At 43.8% G+C, this 23,310-nt stretch overlaps 1 protein-coding gene across 4 annotated transcripts; it reads left to right on the top strand.

Moving 5' to 3' along the window:
• TARS1 (threonyl-tRNA synthetase 1) lies at window positions 1-22,701 on the top strand. 4 transcript variants are annotated; one of them, XM_008154810.3, is made up of 18 exons: window positions 1-179; window positions 3,701-3,781; window positions 5,728-5,918; window positions 7,979-8,102; window positions 9,362-9,483; window positions 9,988-10,105; window positions 10,365-10,429; window positions 10,514-10,592; window positions 11,386-11,532; window positions 12,867-12,965; window positions 13,885-14,214; window positions 14,539-14,676; window positions 15,022-15,099; window positions 15,255-15,355; window positions 15,503-15,607; window positions 17,330-17,402; window positions 19,059-19,173; window positions 19,875-22,701. In XM_008154810.3, exons 1-18 carry the CDS (start codon window positions 123-125, stop codon window positions 20,021-20,023), a joined length of 2,172 nt encoding a protein of 723 aa, XP_008153032.1. In that variant the 5' UTR covers window positions 1-122; the 3' UTR covers window positions 20,024-22,701. The 4 variants fall into 4 exon arrangements, with proteins under 4 accessions (XP_008153032.1, XP_054571311.1, XP_054571312.1 ...); XM_054715336.1 differs by lacking the exon at window positions 11,386-11,532; XM_054715337.1 differs by lacking the exon at window positions 13,885-14,214.
• The last annotated feature ends 609 nt before the right edge of the window (window positions 22,702-23,310 follow it).

Here is a 23,310-nt window from a genome sequence, read left to right as displayed (position 1 = left end):
GCTTTCCAGGCTAGTGGCGGTGGCGCCGTGATCCCGGGAGCCGGAGCGCCCTCCAGGCCGCCTGCCGCTCCTCTGCCCCCGGCCGTCGCTGTGGAGTTCCGTCTTCTCTTGTCGGCTCGCCGATGTCCGAGGAGAAGGCCAGCAGCCCTTCAGGGAAGATGGGAGGCGAGGAGAAGCCGGTGAGTGGGGTCGGGAGCCCGGGAGGGGGCCCTTCTTGGTGCCCAGCGGCCCCCCGGGGAGTGGGGGCGGAGGAGGCAGCGGCCGGGGCGTGGGGGACGGAGGACCCCGAGGCGGGCGGCGGACAAGTCAGGGCCCCCTGGGGAGGAAGCGTCCATTCATAAAGCAGGCGGGACTGCAGGCCTCCGGCTCCATCCTCTTTGCAGACGAGGGAGCTGAGACCTGGAGGGAGCTGCTCAGAACCACGCGTCCGATTAGAAATCGGGACCTTTGGGGACCCTCAGCCTAGTGGTTTCACTTCACCTTGGGCGAGAAGAGCATGGCAGAGCCTCCTTGAACCCGAAGACCCCATTCAGGGTGAAAGGCTCTAGTTTAAGGAAGAGGAAACCGAGTTCCCGAGGCCTGGCCGCCCTGCCCACGTTAGGGTGGGCGGTCAGTGGTGGGGGCCGATGACCTGACCACCTGGACAAGTTTCAGGCTTCCCCTGCCCGCGCCGCAGGCCCGCCCCATCTCCAGTCACACCTGCTGGTCGTTTCACCTTTGAACTTGACCTTTGTGTCATCCCTTGCTTAGGAGCTTCTCCCGGGTCACTTACATGCCACCAGGTCGAGGTGTTTTTTTGTTGGTTTGTTTGTTTTTTAGTATTTATTTTTTATGATTAACAAATAAATGTCAAGTATTCATTCTGCATGCTGGGCCATACACCGAGGCAGGTGAACAGGACCCCGCCTGGCTCGCAGCCCGGTGTGTGAGAGACAGGGACGCATTCGTTTTGCTGTGGGGTTACGGAAGCGGGTGCCTAGTTCTGCGTGCGAAGGCTCTCGAATTGAGTTTGAAGGATGAGTGTAAGTTCCCCAGGTAAACCAGACAGGGCAGGGCTTTCCAGGTAAAGGCAGGGAAGGCAGCGGAAAGGCGGCTGAATGAATGAATGGGCTGTGGGGTTGCTTTGCTTGGGAGAGAGATGCTGAAGGAGGAGCCACAGCCGTGAGAGGGATCTTCGGCAAGCAATGGTGGGAATTGTCTTCTACAAGTGGAGGCTTCGAAGCCGGGAAGCCACAGAGGGGTGAACTGTAGTTTTAAAGGTCACGCTGGCCTTGGGGTGGGAGGTGCATGGGGAAGCGGTGAGACCACACCCAGGAGGCTGCCGCACTACTGGTCCCAGCGAGAGGTGAGGCGTTCAGCTAAAGGAGACTCAGCCCAGCTCGGACTGGGCAGGCCACTTAGAAGCCACAGTTTTCTCATCAGTAACATGAGGACGTCCCTAACTCAGGGTTTGGTTGGGGGAAATGCCTGTGCACACATTCTAAACTATATAAATTAAATTAAAAGTAGTAAATGGTGTCTGTTCATAGACTTTTTCCCATCTATATATATATTTTTTCACTTAAAAATGGTATCTTTCCTTTTTAATTAATAGTCTGTAGTCACAGTGTTCCATGTCCATAAATATTCTGCTGTGCCATTCTTAATTGGAGGTACGGCTAATAAATATATGATTTCTCCCTTCTGTGATAATAATTGCTAATATTGATTGAGTACTAACTGTGGGGTCTGGCACTGACTACATGCATTAACTCATTCAATCCTCAAAATAAGATTAGAAAGAGCAACCGAAATGTCCAGCTGTTAAATGGGTAAGTAAAAGTGAAAGGAAGTACTGAAACGTTTGTTTTCTCCAGATAAGTTCTCCGTTAATGGAATGTTACTTGACAATCAAAAGGAAGGAGTCATATTGAAATAGGAAACGAAACTTGGATGGTCTTGAAACCATTATGCCAAGTGAAACAAACCAGTCACAAAAGACCACATATTACGAAATGTTTAGAATATGGACAACTATAGAGACAGAGCAGATCCGTGGTTGTCAGGTGCTGGGGAAGGGGGATGCCATAGGGACAGAGAGTAACTGCTAAGGGGTGAGGGTTTCTTTTGGGGTGATGAGAATGTTCTAAATTGATGGTGGTGACAGTTGCACAACTGTGAACACACTAAAAACCATTGAATTGTGTACTTTATGTTGGTGAATTATAGGAAAATATCTCAAAAAACACACTGTTAACCCCTGAAATGAAAGGTCATAAACATACAAAACTATAATAAAGCCCCCTTCACATCCCTCGTTCTACCCTCAAAGCTTCCTCAATACTGATGATCGCAACTCCTTAGAGTTGGCCGCTATCAACACCTGGATAGATATCTTTCCTGCCATTCATAGGTTGTGTGAACCTAGAAAAATTGTCTAACTTTTCCAATTAATTTACCTGTAAAATGGGAATAGTGATAATAATAGCCATCTCGCAGGGTGGCCATGAAAATCAGCTGTGATTGTGGAAGAACTTGGGACCCTGTGGAACTTTTGGTGGTGCAGTTTGCCTCAGGGTGTTTCTGAGGTGACGGTGTAGTAAGGGATGCATTTCTGAGGAAATCCTCTTCACGCTGTCCCATCCTGCCGTTCAGGCTTTCTGGACCTCCACACTGGTGACATTGTGTGGACTGGGTAGCCTTTGTTGCAGGGGGCTGTCCTGGGCATTGCTGGATGCTTGGCAGCACCCCTGGCCTCTACCTACCAGATGACAATTGTGCCCCCAAGTCGTGACAACCAAAAATGTCTCCAGACATTGTCAGATGTCCGCTGGGGGCACATAGCGTCGGGGTGAGAGCCAGTGGTGTAGGTTGCCTTTTTGCACCGGCCTTCCTATAGAACTTTCTGTGGCTCCGTGTACTTCCAATTGAAGTCCACATTCCTTATGGTAACTTGGAGGGTTTGCTCTGTCTGAGCCCTGGTTTGTCTTAACATATTATTCCCTAAAACAATCCTGCCTTGGTCAGCCCTGGTCTGTCTGTCCCTCTCTCTCGCTCTGTCACTGTCTCTCTTTTTAGTATTTCCGACAGTGAGTCTATGTACACCTAGAACAGATGTCCTCTGTTCTCGGGATCCAGCCAGAGTTCCTAGCTTATTCTACATCGAATCACAGTGTTGCCGCCGTGTTCTCTCCCGCCTCGCGGGGTTTTCACACATGCATGCCTTCATTTCCCCGGAGAGATTACATGTGCACATGGCAGGGATGGGTCTTAGTTTTGCTTCTTCTGCAGGATTTAACAAGCTACCATGAGCACAGAGGCTCTTAGTACGTGTGGAATGAATGGATACGTGTTGCACTGATTTCCCCCATGAACATGTTACTGGATAACTCTCATGCTTGTTTGTGGCTACATGTTTAGTATGTGTCCAGGCACACCTGCAGCGAGAGTCATGGGAACAGGCAAAATACATGAAATGTGAGGACTTGAACATTGTCAAGAGACCCCTCTCTGCCTTTTGGGACTTGTCTTTATTGTAAGTTGCTAACTTGCCCTTTACAATGGTCAACAATGCTCAGGTTTTCTAGTCTTGCACAATCAGATTTTCACTCTTCAAAAAGTAGATGCTAAAATGGCATCCTCTAAACTTTTCTGGGGGCAGCATGAAGGGGTGTCGCATTAGATTGAAAGATGAAACCGTCTGTTCTTTTTGCTCATCTAGGTGGGTGCCCGCCAGGAGAGGCACAAGGAAGACGGCAAGAAGAAGAGCAAAGAAGGGTCTGGAGATGGAGGGCGCACGGAGGTCGGTGTTCCTGGACTGTCATCAGGAAATTAATTAGAAGGTGGCCAGCGGGGGCGGGACTGGGCAAGACAGGCCGGATACACCTTGGAGCCAACCTCCCGTGGTCCCTCCCTGGTCAGCCACACCTGGGGCGGCGCCATGGCTCCAAGTTCGTCTGCAGAGTGAGTTGGGTCCCTCCAGCAGGTGGGGTTCCTCGGCCCGACTGTGGGGATGGGGCCGAAACCGGCTCTCCAACATCCCCCAAGGGGTCCCAGAGTGCGAGAGGGCGGTTCTCTGGTGACGCACCCCGGAATCGGACTCCCTTCTCTCTGGTTCCAGGTGCATCACCTGAGAATCACAGCTGCCAAGTCACTGCAGCTCAGCAGCTCCTGAGTTGAGCATCTGCCCCCTGATGGCCAGTGTGTGTCATAACAAATGGTCAAACAGTCGCTTAGGCTTTTATATATATAGATTATCACAAGTCATTTTCTCAAGGAAATGTACTCATTTCAGATTAAGTGTGTTATGTTGATATATATTATACGTAGAATTTTGAGTAGCATTATCAAAACTGAGTAAGTTTTAAAGCATATATTTGAAGAAACTATTACAGCTGATTGATTTAAGTCTTATGTGAAGATAGAAACTCATGGTAAAATTAAACCATCTCCTCTTTGCTTTTGTATGTAGCTCTTAATATCCATGTTACTTTCTTAAAGTTGATTTTAGAGAGAGAGGAAAGAAAAGAGAGAGAAACATTGATTTGTTGTTCCCCTTATTTATGCATTCATTGGTTGATTCTTGTATGTGCCCTGACTGGGGATTGAACCCACACCTTGGCATATCAGGATGGTGCTCCAGCTGAGCGATCTGGCCAGGGCCTATCCGTGTTATTTTCATTTGAAGATCATAAATTATGTAAATGTTAGTGTTTGACTATTTTGTGACCATAGGTTCACCACCTGGTTTTTGAAATGTTTTGAAGACTGGAGTCTCTAACAGTAGAGGAAGTCAAATCTCTGATTATTGTCTTTTTCTTTTTTCTTTGTCAGACTTTTGGGAACCTGAGTACGTGTTTTTGTTTGTTTGTTTGTCCTTATTGATTTTTTACAGAGAGGAAGGGAGAGGGATAGTGAGTTAGAAACATCGATGAGAGAGAAACATCGATCAGCTGCCTCCTGCACAACCCCCTACTGGGGATGTGCCTGCAACCAAGGTACATGCCCTTGACCGGAATCGAACCTGGGACCCTTCAGTTCGTAGGCTGAATCTCTATCCACTGAGCCAAACCGGTTAGGGCCTGAGTAGGTGTTTTATAGAAAATATTTTGGTTAATTTAATGTATTTAGATAGTAGTGTTATGCTATTTTCTTATATTTGCTAATTAAATATTCCCAAGAAAGATATACTCAAAGCTCATGGCTTCTTTGGATTTAGTAAATACTTTCCTTGAATGGGAGCCCTTAAGTCAAGTACATTTATAGTTGGTTAATTAAAAATTGTGAGTGGACATACAGTCTGACAGCTTCACAGATCATCCCTTGAACAACACTGAAACAAAATGGAAAAGCCAGCCAGTTTTTATTCCCAGTATTGTTTATAGTTGTACTTGTGGGATTGTTTAATTAGAAAAGTCCTTAAGAGAATACCCTAAAAGAAAAATATTACCTTATGCAAATAATAGCAAAATGGTAATAATTGTTCATTTAGAATGTTGGCAGCCAGATATTTATTGTTATTTATATTTTCCTATTTTTAAAAATTTCTTAAAATTATAAGAAGAGAGCATTAAATTCCTTTCTTTTATTTAGGACAACATTTAGGTAATGCTTGTTGATTTTGGCAATCCATTTGCCAAATGAATTAGTAACCATGTTTTTTGTATTGTCTGTTTTTAGTATTTCCCTTTTCTGAAAAGGAAAGCAAGTACTTACTGACTATTCCTTTCTTCATTTGTTGTCTTGCAGTTGAATCCTTGGCCTGAATATATTAACTCGCGTCTTGAGATGTATACTAAACTAAAAGCAGAACACGATGCCATTCTGGCAGAAAAAGCAGAAAAGGCGAGCAAGCCCATTACAGTCACTCTGCCGGATGGTAAACAGGTGGCCGGGGAGTCCTGGAGAACGACGCCCTATCAGATCGCTTGTGGCATCAGGTACAGGCCGCACCTTCCTCGTCGTCTGCTGTTTGTAGTTAAACATATTTTGCCAGGTTTTATCCTCAAAACATTTTAATGTTACTGTTCAATATTTTTAATGTTTAATTTACATTATTTTGGATTTTTTCAAAATCAAGAGTATGTAGAGCTTTATAGTCAAGATTCAAAGTTAGTTTCTTAGAGGCTCTAGTTTGGTTTTATCTTATGAAGGATTTGATATGATTAGTTCTTCTACCTTGATCAAACATGTCACAAAAATCAAGTAGATAATGTTTCACAAACTATTTTGATTTAAATGTCTCCATTTTAAAGTTAAATGAAGGTTGATCATCTCACAGGGGAAAGTTAGGAAATTAATTTTCAACATGAGAAAATGTACTAATTTTATAAATCTAAAGGGAGGGCCATGCCCAGTCTTAAAACAGAACACTTTTATTGGGTTGGGAAGAAGTAACAGAATCAGATGCGTACTATGTAATAGATAATGCTTTCTTAATCCGATATGATTTGGGACTCAACAGTTGGGTCAGTTTCCATGTGAGATTATAAATAATTGGATAGACCTTTAAATATCAGTTAAACCTGTCTTTTTAAAGGCGATTTTAAAGGTCATTTGGTGATTCGATTTCTCCATTGTTGCACATTGATATTGTAGCAATCGGTATTAAAATTCAGGCTCCTATCAGTCCAGAAATTTTTTCTCTACGTTCTACAATATCCTCCTCCATTGTAACTTGGCAAGTGGCCAATTGAAAATAGTTTTTTGAGAATTGCCAAATTTTAAATTGAATCACATGAGACATTGATGAGCTTTAGAGCTGGGGTTCAATCATGATCTGCAAGTGAGGGTGCTTGAAGACATTTTTACAAAAGTCCAGAATAACTTATTGTTCTGTGAGAAATTACAGCACTAATAACAGGCTGTTTAAAGGTTCAGATGATTAGGAATGAATATGAAAGGGAAGCAAAAAGAAGGCATGTTCCATTTGCCTCAGAGGGGTTTTCTTTGAAGTTTTGTTTTGTTCTAAGTCTTAAAGTATGGATTATTTTGTCCCTTCTTTGGAAAATTGAAATAATCCAGTATGATCCATGTGAGATTATTTAGCATTGACTCAAAAAAATTCTGTTAAAGATTTCAAAAAGGAGGCAGAGCAGAGAAGTTGTTTAGGACTCCCCCCGCCCCCGGCCCCTTTTGCCATTGGAATCTAAGTAGCTTGGCTTTGTGGAGAACTTCTGTGGAGAAAGTAAAGAATAAACCAGACTACTGAAAAGTCTCATTGTTTGTTTATTAGAGTTGCTATGTCTGTTTAAATAAGTATTAAATGTCATTAAATAGTAGTTCTGAATTTTCAAGATCTTGTAGTTATATTTTTAGGTACATTGGCACATTTTGGGAGTTTGTTGCTTTTTCCAGAAAAAGAAATATATTTTTTGTATAGTGGTATAGTATAGAATACTATAATATAGTACATATCCTCCTATATAATAAAAGGCTAATATGCAAATCGACCAAATGGCGGAATAACTGGTCGCTATGATGCACACTGATCACCAGGGGGCAGATGCTCAATGCAGGAGCTGCCCTCTGGTGGTCAGTGCGCTCCCACAGGGGGAGCACCGCTCAGCCAAAAGCCGGGCTCATGGCTGGCAAGCGCAGTGGTGGTGGCAGGAGCCTCTCCCAGCTTCGTGGCAGCTCTAAGGATGTCCAACTGCTGGCTTAGGCCTGCTCAAATTTCATGGACCAGGCCTCTAGTAGTATTTTAGTATACTAGAGGCTTGGTGCACGGATTTGTGCACCAATGGGGTCCCTCTGCTAGGCCTGCGCTCTCTCGCAATCCAGGACCCCTCTGGGGATGTTGGACTGCCAGTTTCGGTCCTATCCCCGCAGGAGATTCACAGTCTGTTCCATGTTTCCATGCCTATACATTGAGCGTCTGCCCCTTGGTGGTCAGTGCGCGTCATTGCTACCAGTCGAATGGTCGTTCAGTCACTTAGGCTTTTATATATATATGTATGTATGTATATTATGTAGTGTTTATTTTCCTGTTCTTACTAAGTCAAGGCCTGGCGGACAACACTGTTATTGCGAAAGTGAATAAAGCTGTCTGGGACCTAGACCGTCCTCTGGAGGAAGATTGTACCCTGGAGCTTCTCAAGTTTGAAGATGAAGAAGCTCAGGCAGTAAGTTTTTACTCCATATTCATTAAATTTCATGATGGTGATTCTCATTTGCATGGTTTTCCAGCTCATTACCACTGCCAGGAGGTGATGAAAATTTATTGAAGTCTCATCATATTCGAAATCTTCATTTTTATCTTCCACTGAGGGAATATAATAAAAATGCTTGCTTTATGAAATCAGGTGAAATTGAATAAATTTATTTTCACTACTAGATAATAAAAGGAGGGCATATTTATGGAAATTCTATTAAAATTTTATTAGAAATTGATTAAACAAGTAAAACTTGCTTTCTACACTGTCAATCAGCACTTAAGCAAGATGTATGTATATATTTAACAAATAAATTTGAACATTACCTGAAGTACTTCTTACATTGGGAAGTTGATTTCCATTTTTTTCTCATCTTTAAATGCAAATCTGCTGAAAAGATTTGTACATTTGTACATATTAGCCTTTTATCATACAGGAGGATAAAACCAACTTGCATCTGATGGCAAGGTTTTCTCCTTATTTCTTCATGATGGTATACATATAAAGGGAAATAAAATGTGCTGTTTTAGTTTGTTTCATTGATGATGGTTTACTTATGTATGTGAATCAATAGTTTTCAAAAGTATTCTGGATTCCTTAAGTTTTTAAAGAGAATTTTAAAACCATTTTGGTACCTTACTGTTAAGTCTTAAAAACGTTGATTTGGATATATTGTGACTTATCTGAATGACCACCGTAAAGCCAAGTTCTGCCATTTGCTTTTAGTGTTCATTGTCCTGGCACTTTCTAGTGGTATTGTGGGACCCCGTTGTACCACCCTAGTAGTTTGGGGCCAATAAGAAAAAGGCAGATATAAAGCTAAGTGATGCTCCACGGCCAGGTAAAGGCGGAACACGCACGTGGCTGCGTGGGCACACTGCCTCAGGAGGCCTGGGCCCTTGCAGTCCAGAAGGCAGTCACATGGTGAGTGGCGATTGTTTCCAGGGAACAAAGTCCATCCCATTTAATTAATGATGCTAATTTGAATTTAATTAGTTTGAAAACAAACTAGGTAATTTCTAAGGTAGAAATACACTTTAGCAGTTAGCATCCTTTTAAATTATTTTGGCTCTGTATAGAATCACACTGCAGTTTATAGATTTGTACATTTAGATATTTCTGTCTGGGTTTATTTATAATAAATTCTATATATCTCTTTCAGGCAACCATATTAACTTACACTACATATGCCCGGTCTCAAACCTTCTCATTTTTCTTTGAATTTTCAGGTATATTGGCACTCGAGTGCCCATATTATGGGTGAAGCCATGGAAAGAGTCTATGGAGGATGTTTATGTTATGGTCCACCAATAGAAAATGGATTCTATTATGACATGTACCTTGAGGAAGGGTAAGTTATGTCACTGGATAAAGAGAAATAAAACCTGAGTTACCCTGAGCCCATACATTATGTTTAAATTGTTCTCAGTAAAGGAGGAGTAATATAACGCTTACTGCTTCATGGTCACCAAGCATTCCCGCTGGTAAACCTGAGTGTGTAGTGACTTACAGGGGTGCGGAGACTTCCGTGAGAGCTCTCTTCTAGTCGATGGAGGCAGGGCCTGAGGTGCCCTGGGAAATAAATGAAACTGGTCCTCCCTCCTTTAAGCTGCCAGAGAGTGGAGGGGGAGTCACTAGTGGGAACAATCTCCATGATGGCCAAGGCAGGAGCCCATGGAAATATCCATTATTAAAATAATGTATGCAAAATGTTTACAATTCTGATATATGATGCAAGAGTCTTAATTTTTTATATTAAATCCCTTGAAGTAATCAAAAGAAACATCCTCCCTCCAACCCCCCGTGGTATGAGTAGAATGCAATGGAAATAATTTTATGCTTTCTTCTCTTCCAGGGGTGTGTCCAGCAATGATTTCTCCTCTTTAGAGACTTTATGTAAGAAAATCATTAAGGAAAAACAAGCTTTTGAAAGATTGGAAGTTAAGAAGGAAACTTTATTGGAAATGTTTAAGGTACATTGAACTGTAACATGTGACATCTACTCTGCTATCGTTCATTAGTGTTATTTGAAGTCATTACTCTTGGGTTTAGTGTACTAAGCTGAAACCTACTCTGTTCCTTAGAAAATTTAACAATGTTTTCAAAATGTGAAACATTAACATATTTATAAGCATACAGTGCTTTGATCAGATGTATTTTGAGTTGTATGTTAGCAATAGTATGTAGAGGTAAAAAGGGTAGTTTTAAAAATGTAATTTTTCCTATTTTCAGTACAACAAGTTCAAATGTCGGATATTGAATGAAAAGGTGAATACTCCAACTACCACAGTCTACAGGTGAGACGATCAAATGTCACAAAGTACAATTGGTGTACATGTCATTTTTAGTCTTTATTAAAATTCCTTTCACTTACCCTTTAGGTGTGGCCCCTTGATAGATCTCTGCCGGGGTCCTCATGTCAGACACACTGGCAAAATTAAGACTTTGAAGATACACAAAGTAAGCAGTGCAACCCAAAGGCTCTCTCCACGTCAATGTATTTGTGTCGGGTGGCTCGATAGCTAAACTGCCATTGATTTCCCTTTCTCCCCGTTTGCTTCTGGGTGGGTTTTCCTCGTGCTCTCTCCTGCCTGTGCTGCTATATATATGTCATGAGGCATTTTTAGCAGAAATTCTCTCAAGCAGTGGCTGACCGGCCACTTACCACCAGAGCACATGAGGGTGGAGTGGGGGGTTCACAGAATCACGCAGTTACGGGCCATCACGGCTCCAGAAGCTTCTAGACTCGCTGCAGCAGCATGTGCTTCTGCTCTTTGTGTGTCTGAGGTGGTCATTACCCAAGTGGTTCCTGCTAACCAAGCTAGTCCTGCCAGTCTGCTGGCTCAGAAAGACTTTATGGGCGATGACTAAAATGCACTCCACGTCGTAAGCATAATTGAGTCACTTCAAGATTTCTTTTGTTGCTTTATTTCCCATGTTTGCTTGCTCACTCTGAAAGATGCTCTGCCGTCAGTCATGTTCGTGGAGGTGTGGTTCGAGGGGGCGGGAGGGTGGGTTTTCTGAGGGAGCCGAACAGCCAGCTCTGTGCTGCCGAGTGAACCCAGCTGTTCAGCTCCGCCCCAGGGCCACTGTGGGGCGTCTCACTAGCTGGGAACTTTTTGTGACTTTCCTTGTATCAGGACGACTATGAATTTGATTCCTAAGGTGCCTATGAGAAATAACATCTAACTCTTAAAATAAGTGAGATATTGACAGATTTGAATATTGTTTCACCGTTGATCCTTGTTTTCAGAATTCCTCCACATACTGGGAGGGAAAAGCCGATATGGAGACTCTCCAGAGGATTTATGGCATTTCATTCCCAGATCCTAAGCTGCTGAAAGAGTGGGAGAAGTTCCAAGAGGAGGCTAAAAACCGAGATCATAGGAAAATTGGGAGGGTATGTTAAAGAAGAACAGTAATGTGACTAGACTGCGTTTATTTCCCTTTGAAATTCAGCTGTGTTAGGTATTTAGCTGTATTAACAACTCCCCTTTGAAGACATGCTGTCGCTTTCAAGTATTACTGTGCTGTGTCCTAGATAAGCCATAAGTTACTTCCTGATTGTCCACATTCTCTTTCTAGAGTGTGCTCAGTTCTGCACAAAAATTCATTTTCACTGTTCCTCTTATTGAGGACAAATGCTGATGACCCACAGTTTTCAGAAAAAGAAGTATAGCAGTGCCTCATGAGCTGAGAGATACTTAGGAAATTCGCCTGGTCTCACTGACTTATTTATTTAAAAAATATTTTATTGACTTCAGAGAGGAAGGGAGCGGGAGGGAGAGAGAGAAACATCAATGATGAGAGAATCATTGATCGGCTGCCTCCCGCATGCCCCCTACTGGGGATCGCCCTGTCACCTGGGCATGTGCCCTTGACCTAATCGAACCTGGGACCCTTCAGTCCACAGGCTGATGCTCTGTTCACTGAGCCACACCGGCCAGAGCACCAGTGACTTCTTTTGAAGATGTGGAAACAGTTCTAGAGAGAATCACACACTTGTTGCCCAAGGCCATGCAGCGAGTCACCGCTGGGTCCCATGGTGCGTTGCCTTTATCCCGCTGCCCTGAGTGTTTTTCAGACTGGAAGTTAGGTGTCAGGTGAAAACATTTCTTTCTGAAACTGTTCACTCTGTGCCAGGCGCCCTTGCTTGGTGGGGCAGGAAGCTTGAGCAGGAGGCAGCGTCCAGCTGTAAGGAAGCCGCAGGGATTGGTGCGGCGCCTCCCGGAAAAGTTTGGGCCTTGGTGGGGTGGAGGGGGTGCCATTCACCACGACCCAGAATCAGCCAGCTTTTCTGTTTCATTGTCAGTGTCTTTTTCCCAGACTCCTAACTGCCACTCCTACTTAAAAAATAATAAAGAAAAATTTAAAACAGCCAGATCTTAGAGCTTTAGGGAATTAAAACCATGTGAGCTCTCTCTAGATAGAAGAGAACTAGACCCTTGTTCCATGTCATCTTGGGTACATTTGACTGGATTTAGGAATGGAGCAGGCAGGGAACTAAGTTGTAAATTAGCCTCGAATCTATACCATTGAACCGCACACCGAGCTGTGGGCCTGTTTTCTCTGCGCTGGGAGTGGCCCGGATGAGAGCAGGAGACCTCGGGGCCATGCTCTCCAGAACACGGACGCTGTGTTGATGCTGTGTTGATGCTGTGTTGATGCTGTGTTGATGCTGTGTTGATGCTGTACAGGTGCGAGCAGTGAGCATTGTTCTTTGCTTTTTTCCAGGACCAGGAGCTGTACTTCTTCCATGAGCTCAGCCCGGGGAGTTGCTTTTTCCTGCCGAAGGGAGCGCACATTTATAACACGCTTATCGAGTTCCTCAGGGTAAACCGTGCTCGTTCTTTTCTTCCGTAGATTTGGGACATGCATCGATTTTATTAAACAAGGTCTGCTAAGAGGAAAGATAATCTTGTATTATGAAAGAAAAATTCAATAGATTAAATAATGGTAGTCTGAGATTTCATACAACTTTTAAACACTGTTTTTCCTAATGCGTAATGTCCATGTGCATGGCTGTGCCCACGAGAGAAGCCAGTGAGTGCACCTGAACTGGGCTTACAGCCTTTGCACGGGGCTCTGTGTGCCCTTTGACCGTTTATATTTTCCTTGAAAAAGCAGGTTAGCCTTTACTTGCTTTTTGTCTTCGTACATTATGAAGTGTTGAAAGCATACGTTTATAAAGGGTAATACCACCAACATCGGTATCCTCACCGCCTAGTGTAACACACATTTGCATAGGTTACGTTTGAAGTGAAGGAACCCTCACTCAGGGAGGGGCCACGAGCTGCCCCGTGGGCCACTTCGTGATGCAGCCCCGCCTTTCCTAGAAGCTGCTCTCGGAGGTAGCATGGACCCATTCTTTCCATGTTGTCCTCCTACCCCCCACACACGTATTCTCCGCGGTTTGCGTATTTCAGATTTGCATACAGGAAGGTCATTGTGTATCAGTCAGATTGATTTTTTTAAGATGCACACAGATCCCGCTTATTGTCACTCGTATGTCCGTCCCTTTATCGGCGGGCACTGACGTCATTTCTGATTTTCCCGTGTTATTGTTGTGCTGCAAGCCTCCTTATGTGGGGGTGTAAGAGTTTCCTCTTCGGTGTGTACCTCCAAGTGGAATTTCTAGATCATAGCGTATGTGCATCTTACGCTTCACTAGAGGGTAGGAATTTGAACTCTTTCTCCCACCAGAAGTATGAGCGCTGATTTCTAGCCACGCGTTGTGTTCGTTCTCTAACAGAGTGAGTATAGGAAACGAGGATTCCAGGAGGTGGTCACCCCAAACATCTTCAACAGCCGGCTGTGGGTGACCTCGGGCCACTGGCAGCACTACAGCGACAACATGTTCTCCTTCGAGGTGGAGAAGGAGCAGTTCGCGCTGAAGCCCATGAACTGCCCGGGCCACTGCCTCATGTTCGACCACCGCCCGAGGTCCTGGCGAGAGCTGCCTCTGCGGCTCGCCGACTTCGGGGTGCTGCACAGGAACGAGCTGTCGGGGGCGCTCACGGGCCTCACGCGGGTGCGGAGGTTCCAGCAGGACGACGCGCACATATTCTGCGCCATGGAGCAGGTGGGGCTCCGGGGTCAAGTGCGCTGAAGGAAAGGTCAAGGAGGTCACGGAAAATTACCGCCGTGTCGTTTTCTTTTATTCTTTATAATTTATTTTTTGTTGTCTAAAGTTTTACATATGTCTCCTTTTTCCCCAATTGATTCCCCCCCCCCCCCCCACTCTCAGCCATTCCCACCCGGGCAAGCCCCCACCGCCCCAGTGTCTGTGTCCATGGGTTATGCTAATGTGCATGCAGACAAGTCCTTTGGTTGCTCTCTAAACCCCCCTCCCCTGCCATTTGTGTCTGGATCTATTCTTGTTCATCTCATTTTCTTTTATTTAAAGATCGAGGAAGAAATAAAAGGCTGTTTGGATTTTCTGCGTACAGTGTACAGCATATTTGGGTTTTCTTTTAAACTGAACCTCTCTACTCGGCCGGAGAAATTCCTTGGAGATATTGAAGTCTGGAATCAAGCTGAGAAGGTAAGTGGTGCTTTTCAGCGCGCTTGAATTCCGTGGCTGAAAGTGGCTTCCCCCGCGGGGTAAGAAAGCCAGCTCCCAATGGGTGAAAGCAAAAGGGAATGGGCAATGGCTCCTCGCTCAGAGTACGCTCCTTTTTGCCTGTTGGCTTTTGGATGTAGAAATGCTTGGATGTGCTTTAGTCATCGAGCTGTAACCTCGGAAGGGGTTTGGGTGTGAGGATGTTCAAGTGGACAAAGTGACGAAGCAGAGAGTAGTGACCCGTGACGGTCATTATGGAATCTTTAGGCTCAAATTAGACCGGTTGCAGCGGAACAAAGATTAAAGTCAGTGTTGCTTTATCTTTAGCAACTTGAAAACAGCCTGAATGAATTTGGTGAAAAGTGGGAGTTAAACCCTGGAGACGGAGCTTTCTATGGTCCAAAGGTCAGTGCCAAAGTCGATCTGAGTAAAGTGACATTCATTTTGGGGTGAAGAGATTACTGTAGGTTAAAAAACAGGGCGGGGGACATCAGCCCTAATGTAAGTACTGAGTCAGCTTCACCCTGGACAACACCTCACAGTAGGTCTTCGCTCCTCAGATTGACATACAGATTAAGGACGCCATTGGGCGGTACCACCAGTGTGCAACCATCCAGCTGGATTTCCAGTTGCCCATCCGATTCAATCTGACCTTTGTGAGGTGAGTTCCTAGTGTCGGTTCTGAACATTCTTTAAGGACGTTTAACCGTGTGTGTGTGTGTGTGTGTGTGTGTGTGTGTGTCTGTATATATATGTATACTAGTATATATAAAATAAAGGAAAACAAATTATTATTCTTTTTTTCTAGTCATGATGGAGATGATAAGAAAAGGCCAGTGATTATCCATAGAGCCATCTTGGGATCCGTGGAAAGAATGATTGCCATCCTCACTGAAAACTATGGGGGCAAATGGTAATTTTCATATTGTTTCCTTCTGGGCGATAGAAATTGGCTATAAGAAATGTCTGCTGTCCAATTGAGCATGTGATGGAAAGGGAGAGTGATTGCAGTTAGTCGCTTGTAATTATTGATAAATGTTCACTAAATAGGAAGGCAGTACAATTAAAACCCAGATGTTTTCGCTTTAAGAGTATTTATGAGGATTTATTTGTATTTCAGAATTGGATGTGTTGAATGTTACACTTTCTAATTAGGAATTATTATTCAGGAAGAAGCATATTGGCTCTTTTGATGGCTTTTCAAGGAGTTTGATGTGTCTGTCTGAGTAAAGAGAGCAGGCGTTGGCTCACCTTGCTGAGTGTCGCTGACCGTGATCAGCAGGTAGTTGGACACCCTTTGGAAGCCATGCATTTTCCATTGAGAGTACAGACTCCACAACAATCAGCATTTCGTGTCTTGCTTTTATAAGGTTATGTTTTTGCTGGAAACATCTGAGCACATGACTTTCGTTTTACTTTCTAAGCCGTTTTGTCTGGGCCCGCAATTTGTTAAGGCAGTTGGTTATATATAAAACACCCGATCTGTAGAGCCTGCTGCATTAATTCTGTTGATACAAAACCTCCGTTAAACTGTTGTAAATCTGTTCTGTCTTATACACTGTAGTTATTTCAGTTGTATTTGTAATTTGGTTAGTTCAGACTTGAAGGGAAGTGTGTCAGACTTTTCAGTGAAATAACAGTCTCTGTTACATTTCACAAAATCAAATCAAATATGGGAAACATTCTCTACGTGAATCTAGAGCAGTGGTCGGCAAACTGCGGCTCGCGAGCCACATGCAGCTCTTTGGCCCCTTGAGTGTGGCTCTTCCACAAAATACCACAGCCTAGGCGAGTCTATTTTGAAGAAGTGGCGTTAGAAGAAGTTTAAGTTTAAAAAATGTGGCTCTCAAAAGAAATTTCAATCGTTGTCCTGTTGATATTTGGCTCTGTGGACTAATGAGTTTGCCGACCACTGATCTAGAGAATAGGAGATCCTCTGCTAACTGCTCTGCCAAACCTGTGTTTGGTGGGAAAACGCACAGTTTGGGCAGAATTTAGTGCCCCCTCCAGCCTTTCCCTGACTAGCCAGACGACGTAAAATACAGAGTGACCAAGGAAAACACTGGTGTCTGCAGCATCGGGAAGTTGGACACTGAAATACCCCATAGAGAGTTGCAGATGCGTCATCTTTAATAAGTAGCGGAACACACTCATCTTCACCAAATGCCCTCCGCAGTCACCATCAGTTACAACTTGCTGAATCCTGCAACACGGAGCTTGAATAAACTGAAGACACAGTCTGTGTCCCCTTATGAGGAATCAGTAATAGATAATGCTTGAGCAAATGACTTTTGAATAAAATAACAGTAAGTGTGGTTCTTAGCATCGTGCTAACCCCTCTGCGTGGTGTATGGTGTTCTGTTACCTGCGGTATTGAAGCGTGGGGCGTAGTCTCTGCCCCCAGTCTGCTTTGCCATCTGCTTAGCAAGACAAAGCTTAGTTACAGGTTTTTCTCTCTTAGGGTTGGTTTCTTGCTCCTTCATCTCCCTTTAGTCTTTATTGGAGATTAAAATAAAAGCCATGATTTTAAACGGTCCACACGTTTCAGGAAAAGATACAAAGGGTGGACTGATAAATGAATGTGCCGTCCTTGTTTAGGAAAATCCACATTAAATAATTTTCATTTCTTCCTAAGGCCCTTCTGGCTGTCTCCTCGCCAGGTAATGGTAGTTCCAGTGGGACCAACGTGTGATGAATATGCCCAAAAGGTAATCATTAAGTATGACTTTTCTTTAAATTTAACGTCTGTTGTTCGGCTTTCAAATCCCATAAGCTATATTCTTAGTAAATCAAGCTGCCTGTGATATAAAGAACTTACTATTTTCCATCTGTGGTAAGCTTAAATAGAGCACATTGCCTCTAATGCTTTCCTCTGTGGTTCTGTGGTCAGAAGACGGATTGGGTAGTTGTTTGATGCACTCTTGTTTAGTGTTTCCTGTTAGCAAATAGGGAATGCCTCAGTATGATATGCAAATTCAAATGCATAATACAGTTGAGGTTACTTTTTGACTCAGAGTGTAGTTTTGCTTCATGTTCAATGCAGATTTCTTCAGTTATTTGAAACCTTTTTCCAGGTTAATGGCATGCCAGACCAATGTTTTGCCCTACTGGCCAAACAGCTACCTCACTAACAGATATAGAAATATCCATTCATTCTTCACAACTTAAAACTATGACAGTCTGTTTTGTTACAGCAACAATTCTTTATTAAGGAATATTAAATAATCAAAAGTTGTGTTATTAAAGAGCATTGTTTCAGAATTGCAAATTAAAAGTAATAAAATAGTTAAAGAGACAAAATTCTAAATATCATTGAATAGTCTTATAACACCGAAATCGTGTTTCAAGACCATCAAAATAAATTTCACTCAGGTCTCAGCTGTCTTTAATAAATAAATGAACATTAAACCAGCTAATAAGCAAACCATTCAGACAAACTGTATTCCTGTTACTGCACCACAGTAGTTTTAGTTATAAATGATGAAAATCACCTATGTTCCATGGCTAAGTCATTGTTTTTTATCTTATGTGCATTATGAAAGCTCACTCAGCAGGAAAATGTTCATATTCATTTCTCAGCTGGAAACAGTACTGACCTCCTCCACTCTGTGGGTAGAGTGGCATTTGGAATTAGGTAGGGGTAGGCTTTTATTTTGTGGTGTGATTTTTTTCCATAATATTGACTGATTTTAGAGAGAGAGGAAGGGAGAGGGAGAGAAACATTGATGTTAGAGAAAAACATTGATTGGTGTATGGGACACTGCCCAGGGCTAAGCTTTCTTTTAAACAAAAAGGAAATCACTGTTGAGGAAAAAAAAAAATAACTTTTCAATATTTCTCGAGCCTGATACTTTCTTTTTATTAAGTTGCTAGAGGCCCGGTGCACAAATTCATGCACAGTTGGGGTCCCTCAGCTTGGCCAGTGATTGGGGTGGATCAGGGCCGATCAAGGCCATCTCGCCCAGTCCCAATCGGGGCTGGCTAGCCGGGGTTGGGGTGGGGCGGGGGAGGGACTGCAGGAGGTTGGCTGGTCGTGGGAGGTTGGCCGTGGGAGCGCACTCACCACCGGGGGCAGCTCCTGCGTGCGCGCACACACACACACACACACACACACACACACACACACACACACACACTGAGTGGCCAGATTATTATGTGTTCAGAGATCATAATAATCTGGCCACTCAGTGTATATAGATTCTTATAGACTTCTATTTAATTAGGTCATTGTTTACACAAAATTATTGAAGAACTAATTTTTAATGTTACATGATTTTCCAAATTATAGGTTACATAAAATCATTTCAGATCAAAATATAATTCTAATTTTGGATCTGAAGAATTCTGTGTCTCTGTTTAAATAGGTGCGGCAACAATTCCATGATGCTAAAATCATGGTGGACATCGACCTGGATCCGGGCTGTACATTAAATAAGAAGATCAGAAACGCACAGTTAGCACAATATAACTTCATCCTGGGTAAGAAAGGAAACTGAACCATAGAAAAGCTGCCACAACCTGGGAAAATTCTGAAATCTTGAGACTTCGCTTGAGAGCATTATGGTCATCAGTTTAGTTCCTTTTAATCCTGATTCTTAAACTATGAAATTTGTTCAGTTGACATAAGAAAGGAAAACTGGAGTGTGAAAACGAATAATTTGTACAGTTCTGTCTAAAAACTTTCTCCCCTTCACCTTTTATTTCTTCCTACGGTCAGTTTTTATTTAGCCAGCCGGACTAAGTGACTCAATGAGCACAGCAGTGTTGGCATTGCAGAATGGGTTTGTTTTTAATGAATAAATTTTAAATCAGTTGCCCAACTGTGCATGGTCACCTGTACATTTAAAAAAATATATAGATTTATTGACTTTTTTAGAGAGAGGAAGGGAGAGGGAGAAAGAGATAGAAACATTGATGAGAGAGAATCATTGATCAGCTGCCTCCTGCACACCCCCTACTGGGGATCAAGCCCGCAACCCGGGCATGTGCCCTGACTGGGAATGGAACCCTGACCTCCTGGTTCATAGGTTGATGCTCAACCACTGAGCCACGCCGGCTGGGCTCACCTGTACATTTTAATCAGAAGAAATAGCAGGGTGGCTTTTGGGTCCTGGGGTCCTTTCTGTTCAGATGCCCGATAAGAATGCTTCCATCTAAGGATTCTTCTGTCTTTTGTTTAGTTGTCGGTGAAAAGGAGAAAGCCAGCGGCACCGTTAACATCCGCACGAGAGATAACAAGGTTCACGGAGAACGCACTGTCTCCGAAACGGTGGCGCGGCTGCAGCAGCTGCAGCAGGCCCGCAGCAGGCAGGCCGAGGAGGAGTTCTGAGGACGGCCCGGTGGGCCCAGCGGGGGGGCGCGGTGTGTCCGTGTGCCCACTCCCTCTGTGCTCCGGAAGGCGTTGGTTTGTCCTGAACTTGGAACCGTGTGGCAGAGTCTACGGAGGCAACTACAGGGGAGGAACCTGTTTTGACCTCGACAGGTTTTAGATGATGTGTATCTGCTGGAGATAATTAAAAGAGACTCTTTTAAATGATTTTATTCATTAATTACCTGAGCACTGGAAATAAACCACAAGGAATGCTTTAGTGTGATGAGGGAGAACATTTTTTGTAAATTTAATGCAGTTGAAAGATAGAAGTTTTCAAATTTGATTCGGGTAAAAAAGATGATAACTGGATTATGGCATAAAAATAAAAACTTTAACTCATGTAAATTTCAAGACTTCTGACCGTCACATACCTCCTACCCGGAACAGATTGCATGATTCAAGATTCATCTTTCATGTTGGATAGCAAACGTGTTAGGTGGGTGAGGGGAGCGGGTCGCCAGTGTGTGTGGTCTGGAGCTGGGCCGTGAGCGAGAGCCTGCGTCCCGGTGACAGGATGGCATCTTGAGGAGCACCGCTCTGACTCAGCTTCTCTGGACATAGACCTTTTAATCAGTTAAAGCCAGCCATGGGTCTAATGGAGAGGATTTGCACAGGTTTTTAAGACACATTCGCTAAAGGAATCTATGTTTATGGCACACTGTTTTGGGCCATTCAGTCCCTTGTTAATACAAATTCCCAATTCTCTCTCAGGATAATTTTTGAATTTCTCAATCAGTGAATGATGAGTGCTAGAACACCACAAAATAAGGAATTTCTTATGTAGATAGATAGGAATCTCTAATCACTTTTAAAAGGCAACGTCTTGGCAGTTTCTAATATCCCAATAGGGTGTTAGAAAGCAAAGCCAATTTGCATAGGTTACTCCTCACTTTCACACGGGAGATAGGATCTTAATCAGGGATTTGGGGAAATCCTGTAATAAAGCCTTGCTTCTGTCTTAAGACTTAGCCTTCCATGGGTTTGTAATTACTTTTTATGTATGTCTTGAGGGAAACTGTATTTAAACCAAGTCACAATACTAACGTCAAGATCATATTACATATTTAATTTGTAGTCCAAAGACCAACTATGGTTTTAACTTTTGGTATAACAAATGTGTAACATAGATTTTTCTTACCTATTTTATACTAAGAGCAATGAATGGCTTACACAGTGTATTAACGGTGTACATGCGACCATTGCAGAAGCTTTATAGATCTTTCAGAACTTTAAAGATACAAAAGTTATTGAAGACATAGGTCGGCAGAACCGCGAGCAGAAGAATCCTCCCTTAGCCTAGTCCTTCTTCCCGGGAACCTCAGGGCACCGCCCGTCAGGGCTCTTACAACCTGCAGGCGGGCTTGTCCCATCAAAGCTCTCTTCTCTGGGCTGTTGGGCTTGCTTTTTCGTCCCCTTTCTGGAGGCAGAGGCTGTCCTAGTTACTGACTTACTCACCTGTTCTGTTCAGGTAAACGACATAACAACGGAAAGACCAACTGCTCAGCCTCTAGGAGCGTCTAGTCTGTTGAGAGTCAGCTTGGTAATCAGATATACAGGAACGATTGGAGAACAATGACAAGAAGTTGCAACCACCGTGTGATAAATTCTGTAAAGACAGATTTGTGAAGTCAGAAATAGGTGCCCCACACAAAGTAGTTACCAAAATGTACGGAACAGGTCAGGAGGATGGAGCAGTAGGTTAAGCAGTACAGGCGAGTGACAGGGTGAGGGACCTGGAACAGTGACCTGAGGTCACACCTGAAACCCCGGTCACCATGTGCCCAGTGACCCCTTGCTTCCCTTCCTCACGTTTACTACGGCGATGGGCACCGGCCCGGGCACCGGGACTGCTGGGCCAGCGCTTCCAAGTGCACTGGGCGTAGAGGTGGGAAACGCAGACCCTCGTTCTGCAGGTCTGGGCTGGGTCTCAAGATTCTGCACCCAACAAGCTGAGGAGATGCTGAGGAGCACACCGTGGGGAGAAGGCTCATTTCCCACTCTGCCTTGCCTTCTCTCTCCTCTCCTGCCTTAAAAAAAATCAAATAGTAATAAAAGGCTCACAAGAAGAGCAGCTCTTGTCCTGGTGACCCTCTGGGTACCATCCCCAGGCCATGCTGGTGCGTGCCTCATGCCATGCCGGCGTGTGCCTGGAGCCATGCTGGCGTGTGCCTGGAGCCATGCTGGCGTGTGCCTCATGCCATGCTGATATGTGCCTCTGCTCTGGTTCTTGACTCCTCACTGTCGGAGCTGCTGCATTGACCCAGCAGAGGAGGGTGTCAGTCACACCCTCATTGCCCCTCCATGTTTCTGGTCTCTCCGCTTTCTGTTAGATCCATCCCAGTGTCCTTGTCACTATGTCCGTGAACAGGCTCTCAGTTACTGGTAAGTAGTACCCTATGATTTCTCCTAGTACTTTTTAGACCTAAAAATGATCCCTTTTAACAAACATTGTAATGGCTATGCACCGGCCAGGGGGAAGGAGGGTACTGGAAATGTCAGGGGACCACTCTGTGAAGTGTATGTCTATGGTGTGCACCTGGAACTAATGCAGAATAATATCGAATGTGAACTATGAAAAAAAGTGGGAAATTGTATGTTATATGTTTTTCATCACAATAAAAAATAACTTGTTTGAATATCTGATTTGAAGACTCTTTTATACCTTGCATTACAGTTCTTCCAAAAGTCAAATCTTCCCCTCCCCGGCTTTATTTGGATCCTATAGACAGGCAGTCTCTGTAAGTTTAAGGGTGGTGGTTTGAAGGTTTGTGAGCACCTCCATCCCTCACATAATTACCATCCGGAAGTCACAGTTCTCTGGCAGACAGTTCTCTAGTTGCAATTACTAGTACCTTCTAAGACAAATCCCTTCTGGAACGGTCTATCTCCTGCCCCAAGGCAGTGCTCCCCATTAACCTCCACCTCCCTCCCTGCTTCCTTCTCTGTCCTGGACCCCACTTCTTCCTTTTTCTTCGTTCACTGTTTCATGTTGGTGAACTACTTCCAGTTGCCTTTCAAACACAGTTTTGCAAGGTATCGAATTGTTGGTTGAAACATTTTTTTTTCTCAGAATTTGGAAGACATTGCTCCCATTTTCCTCTGCCTTTTAGTGTTTCCATGAGGAATCTGTTCATTTTTTGTGTTTTTTTTTTTGTTAATCCTCACCCTGAGGATATTTTCCCATTGGTTTTGGAGAGAGTGGAGAGGAGGGCAAGAGACACAGAGAGAAACATTGATTGGTTGGT

Source organism: Eptesicus fuscus, chromosome 4 (genome assembly GCF_027574615.1).
Source record: "Eptesicus fuscus isolate TK198812 chromosome 4, DD_ASM_mEF_20220401, whole genome shotgun sequence".
Classification (NCBI taxonomy): Eukaryota; Metazoa; Chordata; class Mammalia; order Chiroptera; family Vespertilionidae; genus Eptesicus; species Eptesicus fuscus.
Note: the sequence above shows the minus strand (reverse complement) of the source record. Positions and strands in the feature narration are given on the sequence as shown.